Raw genomic sequence first — 19,059 nt, forward strand, 5'->3', positions numbered from 1 at the left:
GAGACCCCCCGTCACAAGTCTCTGCAGTTTAAAGTTTGAGTTTGATGAATTTATTTCATTCTACTTTATTGTGTTCATTAAAATTTAAATACTGAGAAGAACCCTCTCACTCCCAGAGCAACGTCAGAGGGACCCAGTGAGAGGAACATGTGGGCTCGAGGGAGATTTTCATATACATAATTATATACACACATACATACATCTATTTATATACATCTTTAAATAACCAACTCTTATTGGTTTGCTGGAAGTTGGACTGGAAATGAAAACCTCCAGGCGTTCAACGCAGTTCTTCAAGTCTTATTCTGAAGAGAGAACCGGAAATCCTCTATCAGCTGATTTTCCTTCTGAAGCTATGTGACGTCATTCCCATGCGACGGAGCCGCAGCTCGGTGTTTTTCACGTGTGGCAACAAAAGCGAAGGTGAGATTTTATTTTTTATTCTTTTATTGAAGCAGAAACAAACGGAAGACGAGTTTTAATGTGATGGAGAAGAGCCGGATGTGAAGACGTGATCAATAGAGAGGATCGATAGTGATTATTAGTAGTGATCAGTTCTTAGTGGGATGTAACGAAGTACATTTACTTCACTGTACTTAAGTATGTATTTCATGTATCTTTACTGAAGTAGATTTTCATTGGACTGTTGCATTAGGGAATATGATACACGAGTACTTTTATTACTTCAAGTACTATTAAAAGCTAGTTCTTATATTTATTTAAGATAAAGTGGAACTTTTCCTTTGGTACATTTTTTAGGTGACATGTTCACTGAATTACTTCCTCCACCAGTGATTATTGAGTCTTTACATGAGTTTGCTGTTGCTTCTCAATATTAACTGTGAACACTCCTGTTCAAGACGAGGCAGCACCTTAGATTAATCTATACAAAGTATAAATTACTTTTTTAAAAAGATCCATAAAAAAATATCTATATAAATAAAGACCATCTACTGTATTTCCTGAGAAACTTCCCCGTCGCATATTTTAAAAGCTTCCCAGTTCCTCCCGACGCTTTCTGAGTTTCTGCTTTGACCAAAGGTTTTTGATCATTTCCTTTATTTGACCTGCTCATAATTCAGGAGGGAAATAAATCTCCTGGATCTGAGACTTGACCTGTTGACAAGTTTGTCGTGATACTGATTGTTTGAAAGTGCAATAAACACTTTCGGGACATTATCGGTGCAATAATACACTTTGTATTTTACCCATATTATCCAGATATATCGGTACGTTATCGGTATATAGTATTTATTCTGTACAGTTTGCACTTCTCCAAATATGCTTATTATCTGCATGTATCGGTACATTATCGTTACAATTATTCTTTTTTGTATAGTACATCCACTTCGTTAAATGCCTTTAGCCCTGGAATGTGTAGTGGTTTGTGTCTTGTGTCTTGTTAATTGTATGTTTGGCATCGAGGAGGACTGTGCCACAATCTCATTGTGCTAGTGTACGAAGTACGACTGTGCAATGACAATAAAGTCTTTTGAATTTGAATTGAATTATGATATAAATTGAAATGTTCTTGTTAATCAGGCACCTGCAGAGGAACCAGCAGAGCACAACAATCTGTCATCAGTTAATTTGACTGTTTCTACAGATGGAGAGAAAAGAGGAGGAGGAGAGAAAGACGACAGCTCAGAGAGAGGAGGAGGAAGAGGAAGAAGGGAAGATGACTACAGCTCAGAGAGAGGAGGAGGAAGAGGAAGAAGGGAAGATGACGACAGCTCAGAGAGAGGAGGAGGAAGAGGAGGAGAGGAAGACTACAGCTCACAGAGAGGAGGAGGAGGAGGTGGATGAGGATGAGGAGGTGGAGGGGGATGAGGAGGTGGAGGGGGATGAGGAGGGGGATGAGGAGGGGGATGAGGAGGTGGAGGGGGAAGGAGCAGCTGCAGACAGACCTGATGAAGATAAAGATGCTGCTGTGATGAAGAAGAAGATGAAATTCAAAGACTCTAAGTTTGTTCCAGGAATCATTTACCTGGGTCACATTCCTCCGAAGCTCCGCCCCAAACACCTGAGGAACATGTTGTCAGTGCACGGAGAGATCGGACGAGTGTTCCTGCAACCTGAAGGTAAAGTACAAGTACACACACACAAGTAAAAGTTCACACACAAGTACAAGTGCACACATAACCACAGTGACGTATTGATCCGTCAGATACTCACGTAAGGAGGAGGAAGAAGAAGTCTGGCTTGAGGAGGTGTGACTTCACTGAAGGGTGGGTGGAGTTCAGGGATAAACGAGTGGCGAAGAGCGTGGCGGCGTCTCTCCACAACACGCAGATGGGAAACAGGAAACGCCATCGCTTCTCTGCTGACCTCTGGTGCATCAAGGTAACGTCTCTGACATCATCTGGTGACGGCTGTGTCTCAATTCAGCCGCCGCATCCTTCGAAGGACGAGGTCTACGCAGCTGACATCAGGTGCATCCTTCAACAGCCGCGTAGACCGAACCGAGATGAGACGGTCTGGTCTTCCTATTGGGTCACCAGCTTGTCCCACCCTCACAGCTGTTGCCTAGCAACAAAGCGACGGATGTTAGTTATTTTGAAACGTGAACCATTAGCTGTTTGGTTGAGTTCTCACATTTAAAAATAAATTCTTCTGACATTTCCCTCTCGCTTTTTGTTGGAAAACAGTTTGTCACTGAAGCGCAATGAATCATGGGATATGTTGGGGCGGGAAGGATCCGCCCGCTGGAGCCTCAGTGGCTCGGTGGTGGGAGGAGCCTTCGAATTGGTCGTCGCACTGCTGTGAAGTTATACAGCTCCCGAAGGATGAGGCCCCTGAATTGAGAAACAGCTATCATGTGACATCACTCTGACATCACTCTGACATCACTCTGACATCATGTGACATCACTGACATCACATTAGCAGCATGTGACATAACTCAGAGTTTACCCCAAAACATTTTTACATTACATGTTATTGCATTCAACATCTGAGGGGTTAGACCCAAGTCTCTCTACCTGTCTGTCTGTTGACCTGTCTCTCTCCCTGTCTGTTGACCTGCTTCTCTACCTGTCTGTCTGTTGACCTGTCTCTCTACCTGACTGTTGACCTGCTTCTCTACCTGTCTGTCTGTTGACCTGCTTCTCTACCTGTCTGTCTGTTGACCTGCTTCTCTACCTGTCTGTCTGTTGACCTGTCTCTCTACCTGACTGTTGACCTGCTTCTCTACCTGTCTGTCTGTTGACCTGTCTCTCTACCTGCCTGTCTGTTGACCTGTCTCTCTACCTGTCTGTTGACCTGTCTCTCTACCTGTCTGTCTGTTGACCTGTCTCTCTCCCTGTCTGTCTGTTGACCTGTCTCTCTCCCTGTCTGTTGACCTGCTTCTCTACCTGTCTGTCTGTTGACCTGTCTCTCTACCTGTCTGTCTGTTGACCTGTCTCTCTCCCTGTCTGTCTGTTGACCTGTCTCTCTACCTGACTGTTGACCTGCTTCTCTACCTGTCTGTCTGTTGACCTGTCTCTCTACCTGTCTGTTGACCTGCTTCTCTCCCTGTCTGTCTGTTGACCTGTCTCTCTACCTGTCTGTCTGTTGACCTGCTTCTCTACCTGTCTGTCTGTTGACCTGTCTCTCTCCCTGTCTGTAGTACCTGCACAGGTTCCAGTGGACTCACCTGAGCGAGCAGCTGGCCTATCAGAGGACGGTTCAGCAGCAGAGACTCAGGACTGAAGTGTCTCAGGCGAAGAGAGAAACAAACTTTTACCTGAACAATGTGGACAAAAGTTCTCACATGGACAAAGACAGGAAGAAGAGACGAAGAGACGGAGGACAGGTAAACTCTGAACCATATCGTCACTGGTCCGGTCATCAATGGAAACTCATAATAAATAAACTTTATTTGTTGTCATCAGGTGGACGACAAGATGTGGGACTTCACTCAGCGACAGACGGAGGACGAGATCCAGATGAAGAAGAAGAAAAAGAAAGACTCCATTTCCCAGAAGCACCTTGACAAGGCCCGCCTCATTCAGCAGAAGAGCCAATCAAATGTCTCCCTGTTGACAAAGATTTTCAACTCTAACCAATCACAGTGAGAGATGGCTGTTGGACATGATGGTTTCCATAGAGACAGTAAACAAACTGTGATGAACTTCACCAGCCAATCAGAGGTCAGTCTGATGGTGGCGCCATTGGAGCAGCCTGCTGACCTGATTGGTTGATTGATTCAGCCGCTTACGAGCTCATTAGACCCAATGACCTGTTTTTATTCTATCAATAAATATTTAAATAAACTGTCTGTCTGTCTGTCTGTCTGTCTGTCTGTCCCTCTGTCTGTCTCTCCCTGTACCACCTGTCTGTCTGTCTGTCTGTCTGTCTCTCCCTGTACCACCTGTCTGTCTGTCTGTCTGTCTCTCCCTGTACCACCTGTCTGTCTGTCTGTCCCTCTGTCTGTCTCTCCCTGTACCACCTGTCTGTCTGTCTGTCTGTCTGTCTGTCTGTCTGTCTCTCCCTGTACCACCTGTCTGTCTGTACTCTTTAACTTTAATAAACTGATCTGATGTGTTATTTATATTCATATTAAATCATTATGAAGAGAAACATTTAGATTTCAGTGAATTCGTTCACATTCTGATCGAAGTTAAAATCTCACATTTACAGTTTAAACGTATAAAAAGTTCATTTTTCTAAAACATCAGAGAAACTGTAACAGCAGGTTTGATGACGTCATTGCGTGTAGTTTATTATTAGTTTTCTTTGTTTACTTGTTCCGTCGGTTGTTTGTCAATAAATCGTTTAAAATAAATAACATCGGTGGGGGCACGTGCCGGGGGACGCCGTGCCGTGACGTCAGTGGGTGGGCGTGTCCTTCAGGAGCAGCAACATGGCGGCAGATTACTGGGAGTCACAGAGACCCGGGACATACTCAGATTGAACCGAGCAACAGAGAACCCGGGACACGCGGGGACACAGCGGGACAGACCGGTGAGTAGAGGTTACTGTCGAGGCACCGGAACATCGCTTCACTACAAAGCTACGGAGCCGTTACCGGAGCCACAGCTCCAGAGATTAACCTGTGCCGGCTATTTATATCACTCACTGCAGCAAATAGACGGGTCCTGACTGCATACACTGATACAGGCACTCATAGAATGGAAACCCTCTGATCATAGACAGTACCACAGAACATAGACAGTATCATAGAGACAACACTGATCATAGACAGTACCACAGAATATAGACTGTATCACAGAGACAACACTGATCATAGACAGTACCACAGAACACAGACTGTATCACAGAACATAGACAGTATCACAGAGACAACACTGATCATAGACAGTGCCACAGAACATAGACTGTATCATAGAGACAACACTGATCATAGACAGTACCACAGAACATAGACAGTATCACAGAGACAACACTGATCATAGACAGTGCCACAGAACATAGACAGTATCATAGAGACAACACTGATCATAGACAGTACCACAGAACATAGACTGTATCATAGAGACAACACTGATTATAGACAGTACCACAGAACATAGACTGTATCATAGAGACAACACTGATCATAGAGACAACACTGATCATAGACAGTATCATAGAGACAACACTGATCATAGACAGTACCACAGAACATAGACAGTATCACAGAGACAACACTGATCATAGACAGTACCACAGAACATAGACAGTATCACAGAGACAACACTGATCATAGACAGTACCACAGAACATAGACAGTATCATAGAGACAAAACTGATCATAGACAGTATCACAGAACATAGACAGTATCACAGAGACAACACTGATCATAGACAGTACCACAGAACATAGACTGTATCACAGAGTCAACACTGATCATAGACAGTATCACAGAGACAACACTGATCATAGACAGTACCACAGAACATAGACTGTATCATAGAGACAACACTGATCATAGACAGTACCACAGAACATAGACTGTATCATAGAGACAACACTGATCATAGACAGTACCACAGAACATAGACTGTATCATAGAGACAACACTGATCATAGACAGTACCACAGAACATAGACAGTATCACAGAGACAACACTGATCATAAACAGTACCACAGAACATAGACAGTATCATAGAGACAACACTGATCATAGACAGTACCACAGAACATAGACAGTATCACAGAGACAACACAGATCATAGACAGTACCACAGAACATAGACTGTATCATAGAGACAACACTGATCATAGACAGTACCACAGAACATAGACAGTACCACAGAACACACACTGATCATAGAGACAACACTGATCATAGACAGTACCACAGAACACAGACTGTATCATAGAGACAACACTGATCATAGACAGTACCACAGAACATAGACTGTATCATAGAGACAACACTGATCATAGACAGTACCACAGAACATAGACTGTATCATAGAGACAACACTGATCATAGACAGTACCACAGAACATAGACTGTATCATAGAGACAACACTGATCATAGACAGTACCACAGAACACAGACTGTATCATAGAGACAACACTGATCATAGACAGTACCACAGAACATAGACTGTATCATAGAGACAACACTGATCATAGACAGTACCACAGAACACAGACTGTATCATAGAGACAACACTGATCATAGACAGTACCACAGAACATAGACAGTATCACAGAGACAACACTGATCATAGACAGTACCATAGAACATAGACAGTATCACAGAACACACACTGATCATAGACAGTACCACAGAACATAGACAGTACCACAGAACACACACTGATCATAGAGACAACACTGATCATAGACAGTACCACAGAACATAGACTGTATCATAGAGACAACACTGATCATAGACAGTACCACAGAACATAGACAGTATCATAGAGACAACACTGATCATAGACAGTACCACAGAACACAGACTGTATCATAGAGACAACACTGATCATAGACAGTACCACAGAACATAGACTGTATCATAGAGACAACACTGATCATAGACAGTACCACAGAACACAGACTGTATCATAGAGACAACACTGATCATAGACAGTACCACAGAACACAGACTGTATCATAGAGACCACACTGATCATAGACAGTACCACAGAACATAGACTGTATCACAGAACATAGACTGTATCATAGAGACAACACTGATCATAGACAGTAACACAGAACATAGACTGTATCATAGAGACAACACTGATCATAGACAGTACCACAGAACATAGACAGTATCACAGAGACAACACTGATCATAGACAGTACCACAGAACATAGACTGTATCACAGAGACAACACTGATCATAGACAGTACCACAGAACATAGACAGTATCATAGAGACAACACTGATCATAGACAGTACCACAGAACATAGACAGTATCACAGAGACAACACTGATCATAGACAGTATCACAGAACAGAGACTGTATCATAGAGACAACACTGATCATAGACAGTACCACAGAGAACCAGAAGGAGAATATAAAAAACTGTCTGTTAACATCAGGTTACAGATCTGTTGTCACACTGATAATGATACAGTGAGAGATCTGTTGTCACGGTGACTGATCTGTTGTCACGGTGACTGATCTGTTGTCATGGTGACGGTGAGGCTCAGATCAGTACTTTGAACAGCTTCAGATTCTGAGCTGCATCCTGAGTTCATTTCCTGTGTGTACCTGTTCAGGTGTGGTCTCAGGCTGGCTGCCCCTTCAGAGTCGCGCCCCCCCCTGCCTCCCCGCCCCCCCCTCATGGAGAGGATGAGGAAGATCAAACGCCAGCTGTCACTCACTCTGAGGAGGGGAGGGGCCACTGGAGGGGAAAGGACGTTGAGTGACACTATCAACCAGGAAGTGACATCACACAGCGACTCAGGTAACACACACATACCGGGAGGACTCGTTCTACGCAGGCGAAGTCGGCTACATCCTCCAACACCCACTTAGTCTGGGTCGGCCGAACCGACATGAGACCGCCTGGTCTTGCATCACCAGCTCATCCTGCCGTCGCCCGGCAACAAAGCTACGGACATAGACTTTCTTCGTTTGATTAAAAAGCTTGAAAATCTGTTTATTTAACACGTGCTCCGTACTTACATTTAAAAATAAATTCCTCTGACGTTCTCACCACACTGTCCCGTTTAATCAATACTGTGATGAGAAGAGACGCCTCACTTGTTCATCAAATAACTAAACCAAGTTACAAAAGAAGAGATCGACGTCCAAACGATTTAGAGGGAATATCATCAGATACCGATCTGTGGCCGGTCGGAGGACCTTTCATATATTTATTTATATTTTTTAATCAAAAATATTTTTTATAATATTTTTTATTCTCTTCCCCCCCAGAGGTGTGTCTTCGTTCTTCTTCTGCTGTTCTGAAGGTTCGAGGTTCTTCCTCCTCCTCTTCTTCTTCTTCAGTTCAGTCTCTGCTTCAGTCCTACAGCAGCTCGCTGAGGAAACCTCGAGGCCTCGGACGAAGCCTGAGCTCGTACCTGAACCACACCAACAGACTGGGTAAGAGTCAGTGCTGACTAACTAACTAACTGACAAATTGACTGAGTTGATTAACTGACTGACTGACTGAAAAATGAACTGACTAATGAAATAACAAACCAACTAAAACCAAACTGACGAAGTTTAACTCCGCCACAATTAGCAAACTTATAAACTAGCTATCCAGCTATTTAGCTAACCAACCAACTACAAACTAATGAACTGCAGTTTGAATTAATTTGATTAATTTAACAAAATGAAATGTGTGAATTTGAGTTAATAGAGGAGCTGGGCATCAAACTACCGACCTTCTGGTTAGTGGAGGACCGGCTCGGCCCACTGACACCACCCTGTGTGTGTTTTTTCAGAGATCGTCCACGAGGATATGAAGATGAGTTCAGATGGAGAAAGTGATGCAGCGTCTTCAGACGATGTTAAGACAAGTCCAGTTCCAGTGAGACTGAGGAACAAGAAGATCTCTACTGAGGTAACACACACACACACACACACACACACACACACACACACACACACACACACACGGCTGTGTTAGCGGCTTCACTGAGCATCGTCCTGATAACCCGTCTCTGTTGTGTTTCAGGACATTAATAAACGTCTGTCTCTACCGGCTGACATTCGCCTTCCAGACGATTACCTGGAGAAGTTCAATGTGATTGGTCCAGCTCTGTTTGAGCAGCCAATCAGCAGGAGACTCCGCCGAGTGTCTCTGGTACGATTCTGTTCTTCTGTTCAACCTGTTTTTATTCTGGTTTATATATTGTTCAATAAAGATGAACCCTCTCTGTACCTGTCTGTCTGTCTCTGTTTCTGTCTCTCTCTGTGTCTGTCTCTCTCTTTGTCTGTCTCTCTTTGTCTGTCTCTGTGTCTGTCTTTCTCTGTGTCTGTCTCTCTCTGTGTCTGTCTCTCTCTTTGTCTGTCTGTCTGTCTGTCTGTCTCTATGTCTGTCTCTCTCTTTGTCTGTCTCTCTCTTTGTGTCCACAGTCAGAGATTGGTTTTGGGAAACTGGAGACCTACATCAAACTGGACAAACTGGGAGAGGTGAGGATGTGATTGTTTGTAAAACAGCTGATTACGAATCATGGCATTCTCTATCTACTTGTCTGTCTCTCTGTGTGTCTCGCCTGTCTGTCTCTTACCTGTCTCTCTCTGTCGGTGTGTAGGGGACGTATGCTTCAGTGTATAAAGGTCGTAGTAAACTGACTGAAAACCTTGTGGCTCTGAAAGAAATCCGACTGGAACATGAAGAAGGAGCTCCGTGTACGGCCATCAGAGAAGGTAAACGATCAATACTATATCAATTATAATAATACAGTATCAATAATACTACTTTATCAACAATACCCCAGTATCAATACTACAGTATCCATAATCCATCAATACGACTGTGTCAATAAGTGTATTAATGTGTGTGTTTTAATGTGTGTGTATTAATGTGTGTATTAATGTGTGTGTATTAATGTGTGTGTATTAATGTGTGTGTTTTAATGTGTGTGTATTAACATGTGTGTTTCAATGTGTGTGTTTTCTCCCTCAGTTTCTCTGTTGAAGGATTTGAAACATGCCAACATCGTCACGCTTCATGACATCATTCACACGCAGAAATCCCTCACACTGGTGTTTGAGTACCTGGTGAGACCCACACACACACACACACACACACACACACACATACACACACACACACCCCGTATGTTAACGTGTCTGTTGTGTGTCTGTTGTGTGTTTCAGGACAAAGATTTGAAACAGTACCTGGACGACTGTGGAAACATGATCCATGCTCACAATTTCAAAGTGAGAACTTTTATTATTTATTTCTATATATATATTTATACATATATAATATATACTGTAGATTGTATTTTTATTTGTACATATAGTTAGAGATAGAGATATAGAGTTGTGAGTTCAATAGAATCTGAAGGATTAGAACTAGTTAGTTAACAGTTAGTTGTATTTGAGCTGCAGGTCTGAGTGACGCAGCTCAAACACTCAGATCAAATAAATACAGATCAAGATAAACTGTTTGTAGACGACGAGGTTCTGTGACTGAGAACTTCACCGTCAGTCTTTGTTCTTCTGTGACTGCAGATTTGTTTCTATGGTAGTTTAGTCAGGTTGAGTTTACTCAGAGTTAGTTTAGTTTACTCAGAGTTAGTTTAGTTTACTCACGTTATGGTTAACTCACTTGTCAGTTGTTCTTTTCGCAGCTCTTCCTCTTTCAGTTACTTCGAGGTTTGTCGTACTGCCACAAAAGAAAAGTTCTTCATCGAGACCTGAAACCTCAGAATTTGCTGATCAATGAGCGAGGAGAACTCAAATTGGCCGACTTTGGTGAGTGACAAGCAACAGACACACAACAGACACAACAGACACATTGATAAAATGATCCTGTTGATAATTATTGATTATTATGTTTGACTCAGGTTTAGCTCGAGCGAAGTCGATTCCTACAAAGACGTATTCTAACGAGGTGGTGACTCTGTGGTACAGACCTCCAGATATTTTACTGGGCAGCACCGACTACTCTACTCACATCGACATGTGGTCTGTACTGCAACATTATATATACTTATACTTATATACACAGTGGAAACTGCTTATAGTGATCACTTTTGTCCCGGGCCAAAGTATATATTACTATAAACGAATTGTGTAACTGTTCTGAATGATGTCCCAGAACACACACACACACACACACACACACACACACACACACACACACACACACACACAGTGTGATCGGACACATGTTGATGTATGTAAAGATGGTGGGACGCTCGGTTTGGCTGGATTGAGTTTGCAGGTTGAATGATAGAGACACAGAGAGGAGCAGAGTATAAACTGTGAGAAATAACTTCTTTACAGTCCAACATGTATGAAAACATACGAACAAATTACTTGATCACTATAAGCACATTTTTTAAACAGCATTTGTAGAAGAATGATTGTGTACAAAGCTTTTTAACTCAAACAGTTTCCACTGTGTATATTATATCTGTCCGCCTCCCTCTCTCTCTGTTTCTAACCTGTCTGTCTCCCTCCCTCCCTCTCTCTCTCTATGTAGGGGCGTAGGTTGTATCTTCTATGAGATGGCGACAGGTCGACCATTGTTTCCTGGTTCCACGGTGGAGGAGGAGCTTCACTTCATCTTCAAACTGCTCGGTAAGAACCAATCAGCTTCTGTTTACAAACTCATAAATTGTGACGTCATCTTCTCGTCAGTGAACAGTGTGTGTGTGTGTGTGTGTGTGTGTGTGTGTGTGTGTGTGTGTGTGTGTGTGTGTGTATATACAGGTACACCCACAGAGCAAATCTGGTCTGGGATCAGTTCCAATGACGAGTTTGTGACGTTCAAGTTTCCTGAATACAGAGCAGAGAGACTGAGTGACCACACCCCCAGGTACACAACCACACTGACGACCCTCTGACCCCAGATACATTCAGCTTTAACGTCTCTCCTCAATGATCCGATCACACACGTTCCAATAGTCCACTTCGCTGGGAACCGTCCAAACTGAGTGACCATAATAAGAACTGTTCAAACTCTCTGAATGTTGGTTTAAAAAAGAGTGGAGTGTTAGTGAAGCTGGATTTTCTCTGAACCGTGGTTCTTCTCTCCTAACTCCTTCTTCTCCCTCATATCTTCATATATCGTAGGAATAGTGGTTATGAATTATTTTGACTTTCCAAACACTCGTCAGCTCTACGTTCAGGTCTCAACTCACAGGAAGCAACAACAACAAAAGACAAACAAAATAAAGACAAATGAAATTAGACTGAAATATTTAAATAATAAAATATAATTAAGTAAATTATATTCAGAAATAAGTGTCACATCTCTTCTGTGTGTGTGTGTGTGCGTGTGTGTTTTTTTTTTCAGGCTCAGCAGTGAAGGAGTGGAGCTGTTGTCAAAATTCCTGCAGGTCAGTGAACGTGTCACAGATGGGATGTGACATCATCATAATAAATAATAACAGTAAAGTTACATTGACTCGAACTGAACAGGAACTTTTTTGAATTGTTAGTTTGAAGGGAAGAAGAGGATCTCTGCGGACGACTCAATGAGTCATCAGTACTTCAGTAACCTTGGAAACAGAGTGAAGAAACTTCCTGACAGTAAGTTGCATCACAACCTTTGACCCTGAGTTCTGTGATGTCACTGCAGATGATGTCATCATGAGGTCACTGTCGTTTCAGCAATGTCGATTTTCAGTTTGTCTGAAATTCACCTGGAAAAAGAGACAAAGAGAACAACGACAACACACACACCTGACACAGGTAACACACACACACACACACACACACACCTGACACAGGTAACACACACACACACACACCTGACACAGGTAACACACACACACCTGACACAGGTAACACACACACAAACACACACATACACACACCTGACACAGGTAACACACACACACCTGACACAGGTAACACACACACAAACACACACACACTTCAGCTGAGATAAAGTTTCAAACACAGACGAAGACATTTGTCAACGTGTTGAAGTAAAACAAAGTTTCTTTCTATCCAGGAAACAGCCCGACCAGGAGGAGGAGTCTTCTCCTCTGACATCATCATTGGCAGAGTCCGTGGTTATGACATCATCATCAGGGGCTCGGTTTTCTCACATAGCAAACAAAGGGAAACTGGCAGAACAGGAAGTGATGTTTTTTTTGCTGCAGGAAACAGGAAGTGAAACAAAAGAACAAAACAAACAAACAATTGTTTATCTAGAGAAGAAGAAGAAGAAGAATCTGTCAATCACAACTTTCCTCTGACCAATCAGAACAGAGCTCCAGTTCTGAATATGTGATGATGTAATAACTGAAAAGATGATGAAGTGAATTCTGTCTTCCATCGTCACTGATTCAAAACAAACGTTATGATGACCTCATCATCTCGTTAACGATGACATCACAACCAACAGATGTTTGTGACTCTACAGCTGCTTGTGTTTTGTGACAGAAACAAAACCGATCATCAGATCATCACAGATCATCAGATCATCACAGATCATCACAGATCAACAGATCATCAGATCATCACAGATCATCAGATCATCACAGATCATCACAGATCAACAGATCATCAGATCAACAGATCATCACAGATCATCACAGATCATCAGATCATCACAGATCATCACAGATCAACAGATCATCAGATCAACAGATCATCACAGATCATCACAGATCATCAGATCAATAGATTGAATTAGGACCTGAATTGAAAATTTATTTTAAAAATCTGTTTCTCATCAGTTTCACTGACTCCTGGCGTCCAGGTGTCAGTGGGTGGAGCCTATTCACTGTCCATCACTTTCAGGTCATCATTCTTTTTCTTTTTCTTTAAAAGTTTTTTATTTTTCAGGTGGAAGCTTAAATTATTTTTCTCTAAAGTTACCGTCGTGAACTTTTCAAAATGTGAATGAATATTAGCAATATGAAATAATTGATGAGACAGAAACGATCAGTGTTAAGAAATATCAATGACGTGTTTTTATCTGCTGTAAAAATGTCACATGTTTGTTTATATGTGAGAATTTAGAAACGTTCAATATTTAAAAATAATCTTTATATTATATTGTTTCACTTGATTCAACAGAACTAAACAATAATCAATAATAACAATAACCTGCACAAATCTCAAATACTGAATAATTAGTGTTTCATTTAACTCAACAATCGGGAACTAGTTTATCTCTAACGTTTAAAAGTTTCTGATTATGAAAATATTAAATTCACAGATTCAGATTTTCTTCCCTGAATCAGATTCTGGTTTTTTTTGTGATTGACAGGTGTTGAAGGAAGTCATGTCACAGGGGGCGGAGTCACCATGAAGCATCACATGTTTCTGTTGTTAGTTAATGAAAGACTGTTGAATGTAACGGGTCAGTATTTAAAACTACGCAGAGTTTACGTTCATGATGTGATGTACTTTTTAGATCTGCTGACCCAGTCAGGTTAACTAACAGGTTAACTCTAACAGGTTAACTCTAACAGGTTAACTCTAACCTGACTCGTTAACACTAAATCCAGTTTCATTTCAGTCAGATTAAAGAAACGACATCTAGAACATCTCTGAGTAAATTATCACAAAGTTTATATTTTAAGAATAATCAGAAAAGTGACTCATGTCCGGACGTGTTCAATGTTTTACATGTTTAGAGGAAATCGAACGTTTGTTTGAAATCCACTTTGATCCAGATGCTGTTTTCTTTTGTAAATTTACTGATGAGCTTTGTTTAGGTATTAAAATACCAAAGTTATCTGCAATATACTGCAATGCATGATGGGATTCTTCCAGATAACTGCTATGCTGTTTTTTCTTTCTTCCATCTGACAAAAAGCACTGAAACGTATCTGATGCTATAACTGATCTGATACTTGAAATATTCATGTATGGAAATGAAATGAAATCCTTTTACTGTGTACAACTGTTTACGACATGTATTCTGGATATATTTAAAGTATTCAGTTTGAATATAAATTAAAATTCATTATTTATTCTCAGTGTTTGCTCCAAACGTTTTGATTAAATCACATTCAAACTATCACCAGTTCATCAGTAAGGAATCCGTGTCACTGTAACGTGTCGTCATAGAAACACATGAGCGGATTCCACGTCTCAAATCAATCACACGTTTGTTTATATTCACTAATTGGTCTCGTTGGGTTTAACGAGGTGTGACTGTTGTTTATCCTCCAAGAGAGAGAAGAAGAAGAACTGTGTGATTTTATTCAACACTATGAAAGAGTCTGAGCTTTAATCAATATCGAGTTCAGTGACACTGAAAAGATCCCAAACTGAAACTTTTTCTGTTTCGTTAATGGTGGCCCCAGGGGGAGTGGCCCCAGGGGGAGTGGCCCCAGGGGGAGTGGCCCCAGGGGGAGTGGCCCCTAGGAGGGTCTCCCAACGCTGCCAGGGGCGGGGCCAGAAATGTGTGTGTGTGTGTGTGTGTGTGTGATGTTATGTATAAATTGCAGCATATCTGACCTATGAATGTTGTCTTTGTTCTCCACCATCTTCCACAACAACAGGTGCTGCTTATGGTCGATGTGTATTTTAAATGTGTGTGTGTGTGTGTGTATGTGTGTGTTTGCAGAGCTTCCAGTAGGATTTTGGAGCTTTGCTCTGGAGCCTCGTTGGAATGTTGCCCCTAGTTACTGCCTGACAGTCACCAGGTCCCGTGTGTGTGTGTGTGTGTGTGTGTGTGTGTAATGTATTTTTATGCTCTGGTTGATCTTCTGATTGGATCGATCCCTCCAGTTGTTCTCTGAGTGACTCGACCTTGTTACGTGTCGACGGCTCAGATTCAGATTTCGATTCAGTTTAAACCAAATTAAAAAAAACTCAATCTGAATCCACTGAAACATGATGATAACGTTTCGCTTCCTCTGAAGAAAGAAAAGAAGCGAACATCACAACTGAAGAGAAAATAACACAAATAAGACGTCATGTCAGAAAGAGGAATTCTGGAATAATTGCTCAGCTGTTTTTATTAAATGTGTCAGTGCATGAAATATTGAATATATGTGCCGTGATCAGCTGACCTGAAACCACAAACTTTAGTCTTTTAGTCAGAGCTGTTAAATCAAAACGCTTCTGCAGCTGGAAACACTGAGACTGAGCCGAAACAAAACTAGAAGCTAAAAGAGGCTGAAAAACTGAGTGTCGCTGAGTCCGTGATGATTCTGTAGGTTTTACATGACGCAGGTGTTTCTGCAGACGAATGATTTCCTCTGAGATGAAACAAATTCTTTAAGTCAAATGAACCTGCAGCTTTTTTGGAAATCAATAAAAAACGGAAATCTTGGACACATTCGGGGTCGAGCTGCTCGTCCTCATCCCCCCCCCTCTCCTTCCAAACATAAAAACTCAAAAGGTTTTAGTTTGTCCAGTCTGGACTACTGTAGAAAACATGGCAGCCTCTGTAGAGAGGGTCCCCTCCATGTAAATATAAAGTATTTAAATATAAAGTATTTCAATATAAAGTATTTCAATATAAAGTATTTCAATATAAAGGGTCTTTTCTGGGGTAAAGAAACAATTCAAACAATTTAGATGAAACAAACTAGTGAAAACATCATGAGGATTATTCTACATTAAAGTTCTGCCACTAGTTTCCTTTCACCTGAATCTGACTCACTGGAGCTTTAATGAGTCAAACAAACGTCTGCATCAGTTGTGGTATTTAAAATCCTCGGCCTGTGTTTCCCCTGTTCACTGAGTTGTTGGTAGTTTTTCAGGTCGAGGGTCGAGAACAGAGGATGTTTCACTTTGTTCGGATCTTTGAGACAAACTGTGAAATACAACGTCAGATATCACATGAAGGAAATGACGACAATCAATTTAACTTCACAAAGAAAAGTTCTGATCGAGGATTACTGAAAACAGTGTGTGTGTGGGGGAGGGGGGAGGGGGGGGGGGGGGCACTAGCATTAGTTTCACTCTGAGTGACAGCGGGAGATTGAGAGGACTATCTCAGGGCTCCTGTGGCGTCTCTCTGTTGTTCAGCTAAAATAAGTTCATAGCGTCGCCCATTGTTCTGGGATACACTGGGTGTGTGTGTGTGTGTGTGTGTGTGTGTGTGTGTGTGTGTGTGTGTGTGTGTGTGTGTGTGTGTGTGTGTGTGAGTGTGTGTGAGTGTGTGTGTGAGTGAGTGCGTTCGTGAGTGCGTGTGTGTGTGTGTGTGTGTGAGGACCTGCAAGATGTAGAATTACAAACGTGTGTGTGTGTGTGTGTGTGTGTGTGTGTGTGTGTGTGTGTGTGTGTGTGTGTGTGCTCTGGTGTATCAGCGGTGTGAGTTGTCGTCCAGCTGATCTGTCAGAGGATCTACATTCTGTCATTTTGGTATTAACACTGTTATAATTTGTATCATTACACCGTGTCACACTCATGTTCACTGAGCTGCCTGCTGGTGGTTGACACTGTGTGTGTACATGTGTGTGTGTACGTGTGTGTGTGTACATGTGTGTGTGTACATGTGTGTTTTCTGTGTGTGTGTACATGTGTGTGTGTACATGTGTGTGTGTACATGTGTGTGTGTACATGTGTGTGTACATGTGTGTGTGTACATGTGTGTGTGTACATGTGTGTGTACATGTGTGTTTTCTGTGTGTTGCTCTTGGTAACTGGTCCGTGTCCCATCTACTAACATGGAGGAGGAGGGTTTATGACCTATACTGCAGCCAGACACCAGGGGGCGTCATGTCGTCCATCTTTATTCACATTTCTGATTGTTTGATAATTGTTTTACATGATTTTATAAATATTGAATCTGATCTTTATTGATCAACTGTGAATGAACGATGATCAGGATTCATTCTCCTGCACATTGAGACCATCGATCCTCGTGATGAACGATGAAGACACATCGCTACGATCACCACAGAGAAGTGCGATGATTCACGGTCTCATCTAAATATCCGCGCTCGTACGTGATGGTCGCTTGCGTCGACAGCTGTTGAAGAACCTGACGTCACCTCCACTCGTCCTCCCGCTGAAAAGGTCTGATGAGTGTTGGACATGCATTTCTAGCGAGTTGTGGTTCGAGCGTTCAGCAGCTGAACGTTCCTGTCAACACGTAATCGACAGATTTCCTGTGTCTGCCCCCTGCTGTTTGTTATTGGAACTGTTAAAGTTAAATAAAGCGAATTAAAAAGCTGCAGTTTGTTTTATTTTCCCTGATTTTGATTTAAAGTTAATTTTCTTTGACCGTTGATGACAAATCTGTTTGATTGATGGATTCATATTCTTATTTGTTCAGTAACTTCGCCTCATTAATAAAAGTGGAAACAACAAACAATAAAAAACTGCCTTGACAAAAGGAGGATTTGTGTGTGTGTGTGTGTGTGCGTGTGTGTGTGTGTGTGTGTTATTAAGGGTGTGTGAGTCAGTATTTAAGCTTCACACAAAGTTATCCTGGATTAGAGAGAATCAGCTGGAGAGACAACTGGAGGGAGAGCGAGGGATGGAGGGAGACAAAGAGACGAGAGGAGGAAAAACAAAAGAGCAGGAGGCGGAGTCACATTCACATAAAACTGAGAGAAACAAACGAATGTTCGGTTTTTTTCCGAGAGAAACTCAAAGCTCTCTGGGAAACGAGCCGTCGTTCCTCCACTCGTCCACTGGAGGCAGCTGACCGGAGGTGGACGAGTGGATGTGGGACAGTGATGGACGGAGTGGAGGACGGAGAAATCTAAACTTTATTTATAAAACACTTCTTCACACAGAGCTGAGCTGCAAGAAAAGAAAGTGAACAGAAGGAAAAAAATAAAATCATCTTTTTAATCCATGAATAACGATGAACAATAAAAAAACAATTCATGTGAAATATTTACACCGACATGAATCTTTTTCACTAAAACTCAAACTTTACTTGTTTTAGTCATTTAAAAAAAAAATTGGTGACCGAATTAAAAACATTCATTTCAAATTTGTTAAAAATTTATTTAACATCCACTTTGATTTTTAAGTTGGGTCCCATGCGTTGACATGTAGGAGGCCGGCCACCAGGGGGCGACTGAGATGTTTTGACGTCCA

At 41.9% G+C, this 19,059-nt stretch overlaps 2 protein-coding genes and 1 long non-coding RNA gene across 8 annotated transcripts; 2 read left to right on the forward strand and 1 right to left on the reverse strand.

Annotated features, from left to right (window-relative positions):
- The first annotated feature begins 281 nt into the window (after positions 1–281).
- abt1 (activator of basal transcription 1) lies at positions 282–4,253 on the forward strand. Of its 5 annotated transcripts, none has more exons than XM_069527580.1 (7): positions 282–423; positions 1,607–1,684; positions 1,730–1,834; positions 1,877–2,081; positions 2,168–2,343; positions 3,607–3,792; positions 3,872–4,253. In XM_069527580.1, exons 2-7 carry the CDS (start codon positions 1,607–1,609, stop codon positions 4,052–4,054), a joined length of 933 nt encoding a protein of 310 aa, XP_069383681.1. In that variant the 5' UTR covers positions 282–423; the 3' UTR covers positions 4,055–4,253. The 5 variants fall into 5 exon arrangements, with proteins under 5 accessions (XP_069383681.1, XP_069383677.1, XP_069383680.1 ...); XM_069527581.1 differs by having other exon boundaries at positions 319–423; positions 1,543–1,684; XM_069527576.1 differs by having other exon boundaries at positions 1,607–1,834.
- On the reverse strand, positions 3,870–4,508 carry LOC138410623 (uncharacterized). Its single transcript, XR_011243323.1, has 3 exons — positions 4,429–4,508; positions 4,312–4,354; positions 3,870–4,276 (listed from the first exon to the last, which is right to left on the reverse strand). It is a non-coding gene; the product is annotated as an uncharacterized lncRNA (long non-coding RNA).
- A 190-nt stretch (positions 4,509–4,698) lies between these two features.
- Positions 4,699–15,026, forward strand: cdk16 (cyclin dependent kinase 16). 2 transcript variants are annotated; one of them, XM_069527572.1, is made up of 17 exons: positions 4,699–4,943; positions 7,674–7,861; positions 8,335–8,502; positions 8,850–8,968; positions 9,083–9,211; positions 9,484–9,540; positions 9,663–9,777; positions 10,037–10,131; positions 10,231–10,293; positions 10,710–10,833; positions 10,926–11,046; positions 11,567–11,664; positions 11,797–11,902; positions 12,383–12,425; positions 12,528–12,618; positions 12,700–12,780; positions 13,046–15,026. In XM_069527572.1, exons 2-17 carry the CDS (start codon positions 7,738–7,740, stop codon positions 13,081–13,083), a joined length of 1,572 nt encoding a protein of 523 aa, XP_069383673.1. In that variant the 5' UTR covers positions 4,699–4,943; positions 7,674–7,737; the 3' UTR covers positions 13,084–15,026. The 2 variants fall into 2 exon arrangements, with proteins under 2 accessions (XP_069383673.1, XP_069383672.1); XM_069527571.1 differs by lacking the exon at positions 4,699–4,943 and adding an exon at positions 7,297–7,593.
- The last annotated feature ends 4,033 nt before the right edge of the window (positions 15,027–19,059 follow it).

This window comes from Paralichthys olivaceus, chromosome 6 (genome assembly GCF_024713975.1).
Source record: "Paralichthys olivaceus isolate ysfri-2021 chromosome 6, ASM2471397v2, whole genome shotgun sequence".
Classification (NCBI taxonomy): Eukaryota; Metazoa; Chordata; class Actinopteri; order Pleuronectiformes; family Paralichthyidae; genus Paralichthys; species Paralichthys olivaceus.

Bases quoted from the DNA above. Each gene is read 5' to 3' on its own strand.
- abt1 (XM_069527576.1), top strand. From the start codon at position 1,607: ATGGAGAGAAAAGAGGAGGAGGAGAGAAAGACGACAGCTCAGAGAGAG. The intron at 1,835-1,876 runs GTGGAGGGGGAT...GGGGATGAGGAG, and splicing joins AGGTGGAGGGGGATGAGGAG to GTGGAGGGGGAAGGAGCAGC. The intron at 2,082-2,167 runs GTAAAGTACAAG...TTGATCCGTCAG, and splicing joins AGTGTTCCTGCAACCTGAAG to ATACTCACGTAAGGAGGAGG.
- cdk16 (XM_069527572.1), top strand. From the start codon at position 7,738: ATGGAGAGGATGAGGAAGATCAAACGCCAGCTGTCACTCACTCTGAGG. The intron at 10,132-10,230 runs GTGAGACCCACA...TGTGTGTTTCAG, and splicing joins CACTGGTGTTTGAGTACCTG to GACAAAGATTTGAAACAGTA. The intron at 10,294-10,709 runs GTGAGAACTTTT...TTCTTTTCGCAG, and splicing joins TCCATGCTCACAATTTCAAA to CTCTTCCTCTTTCAGTTACT.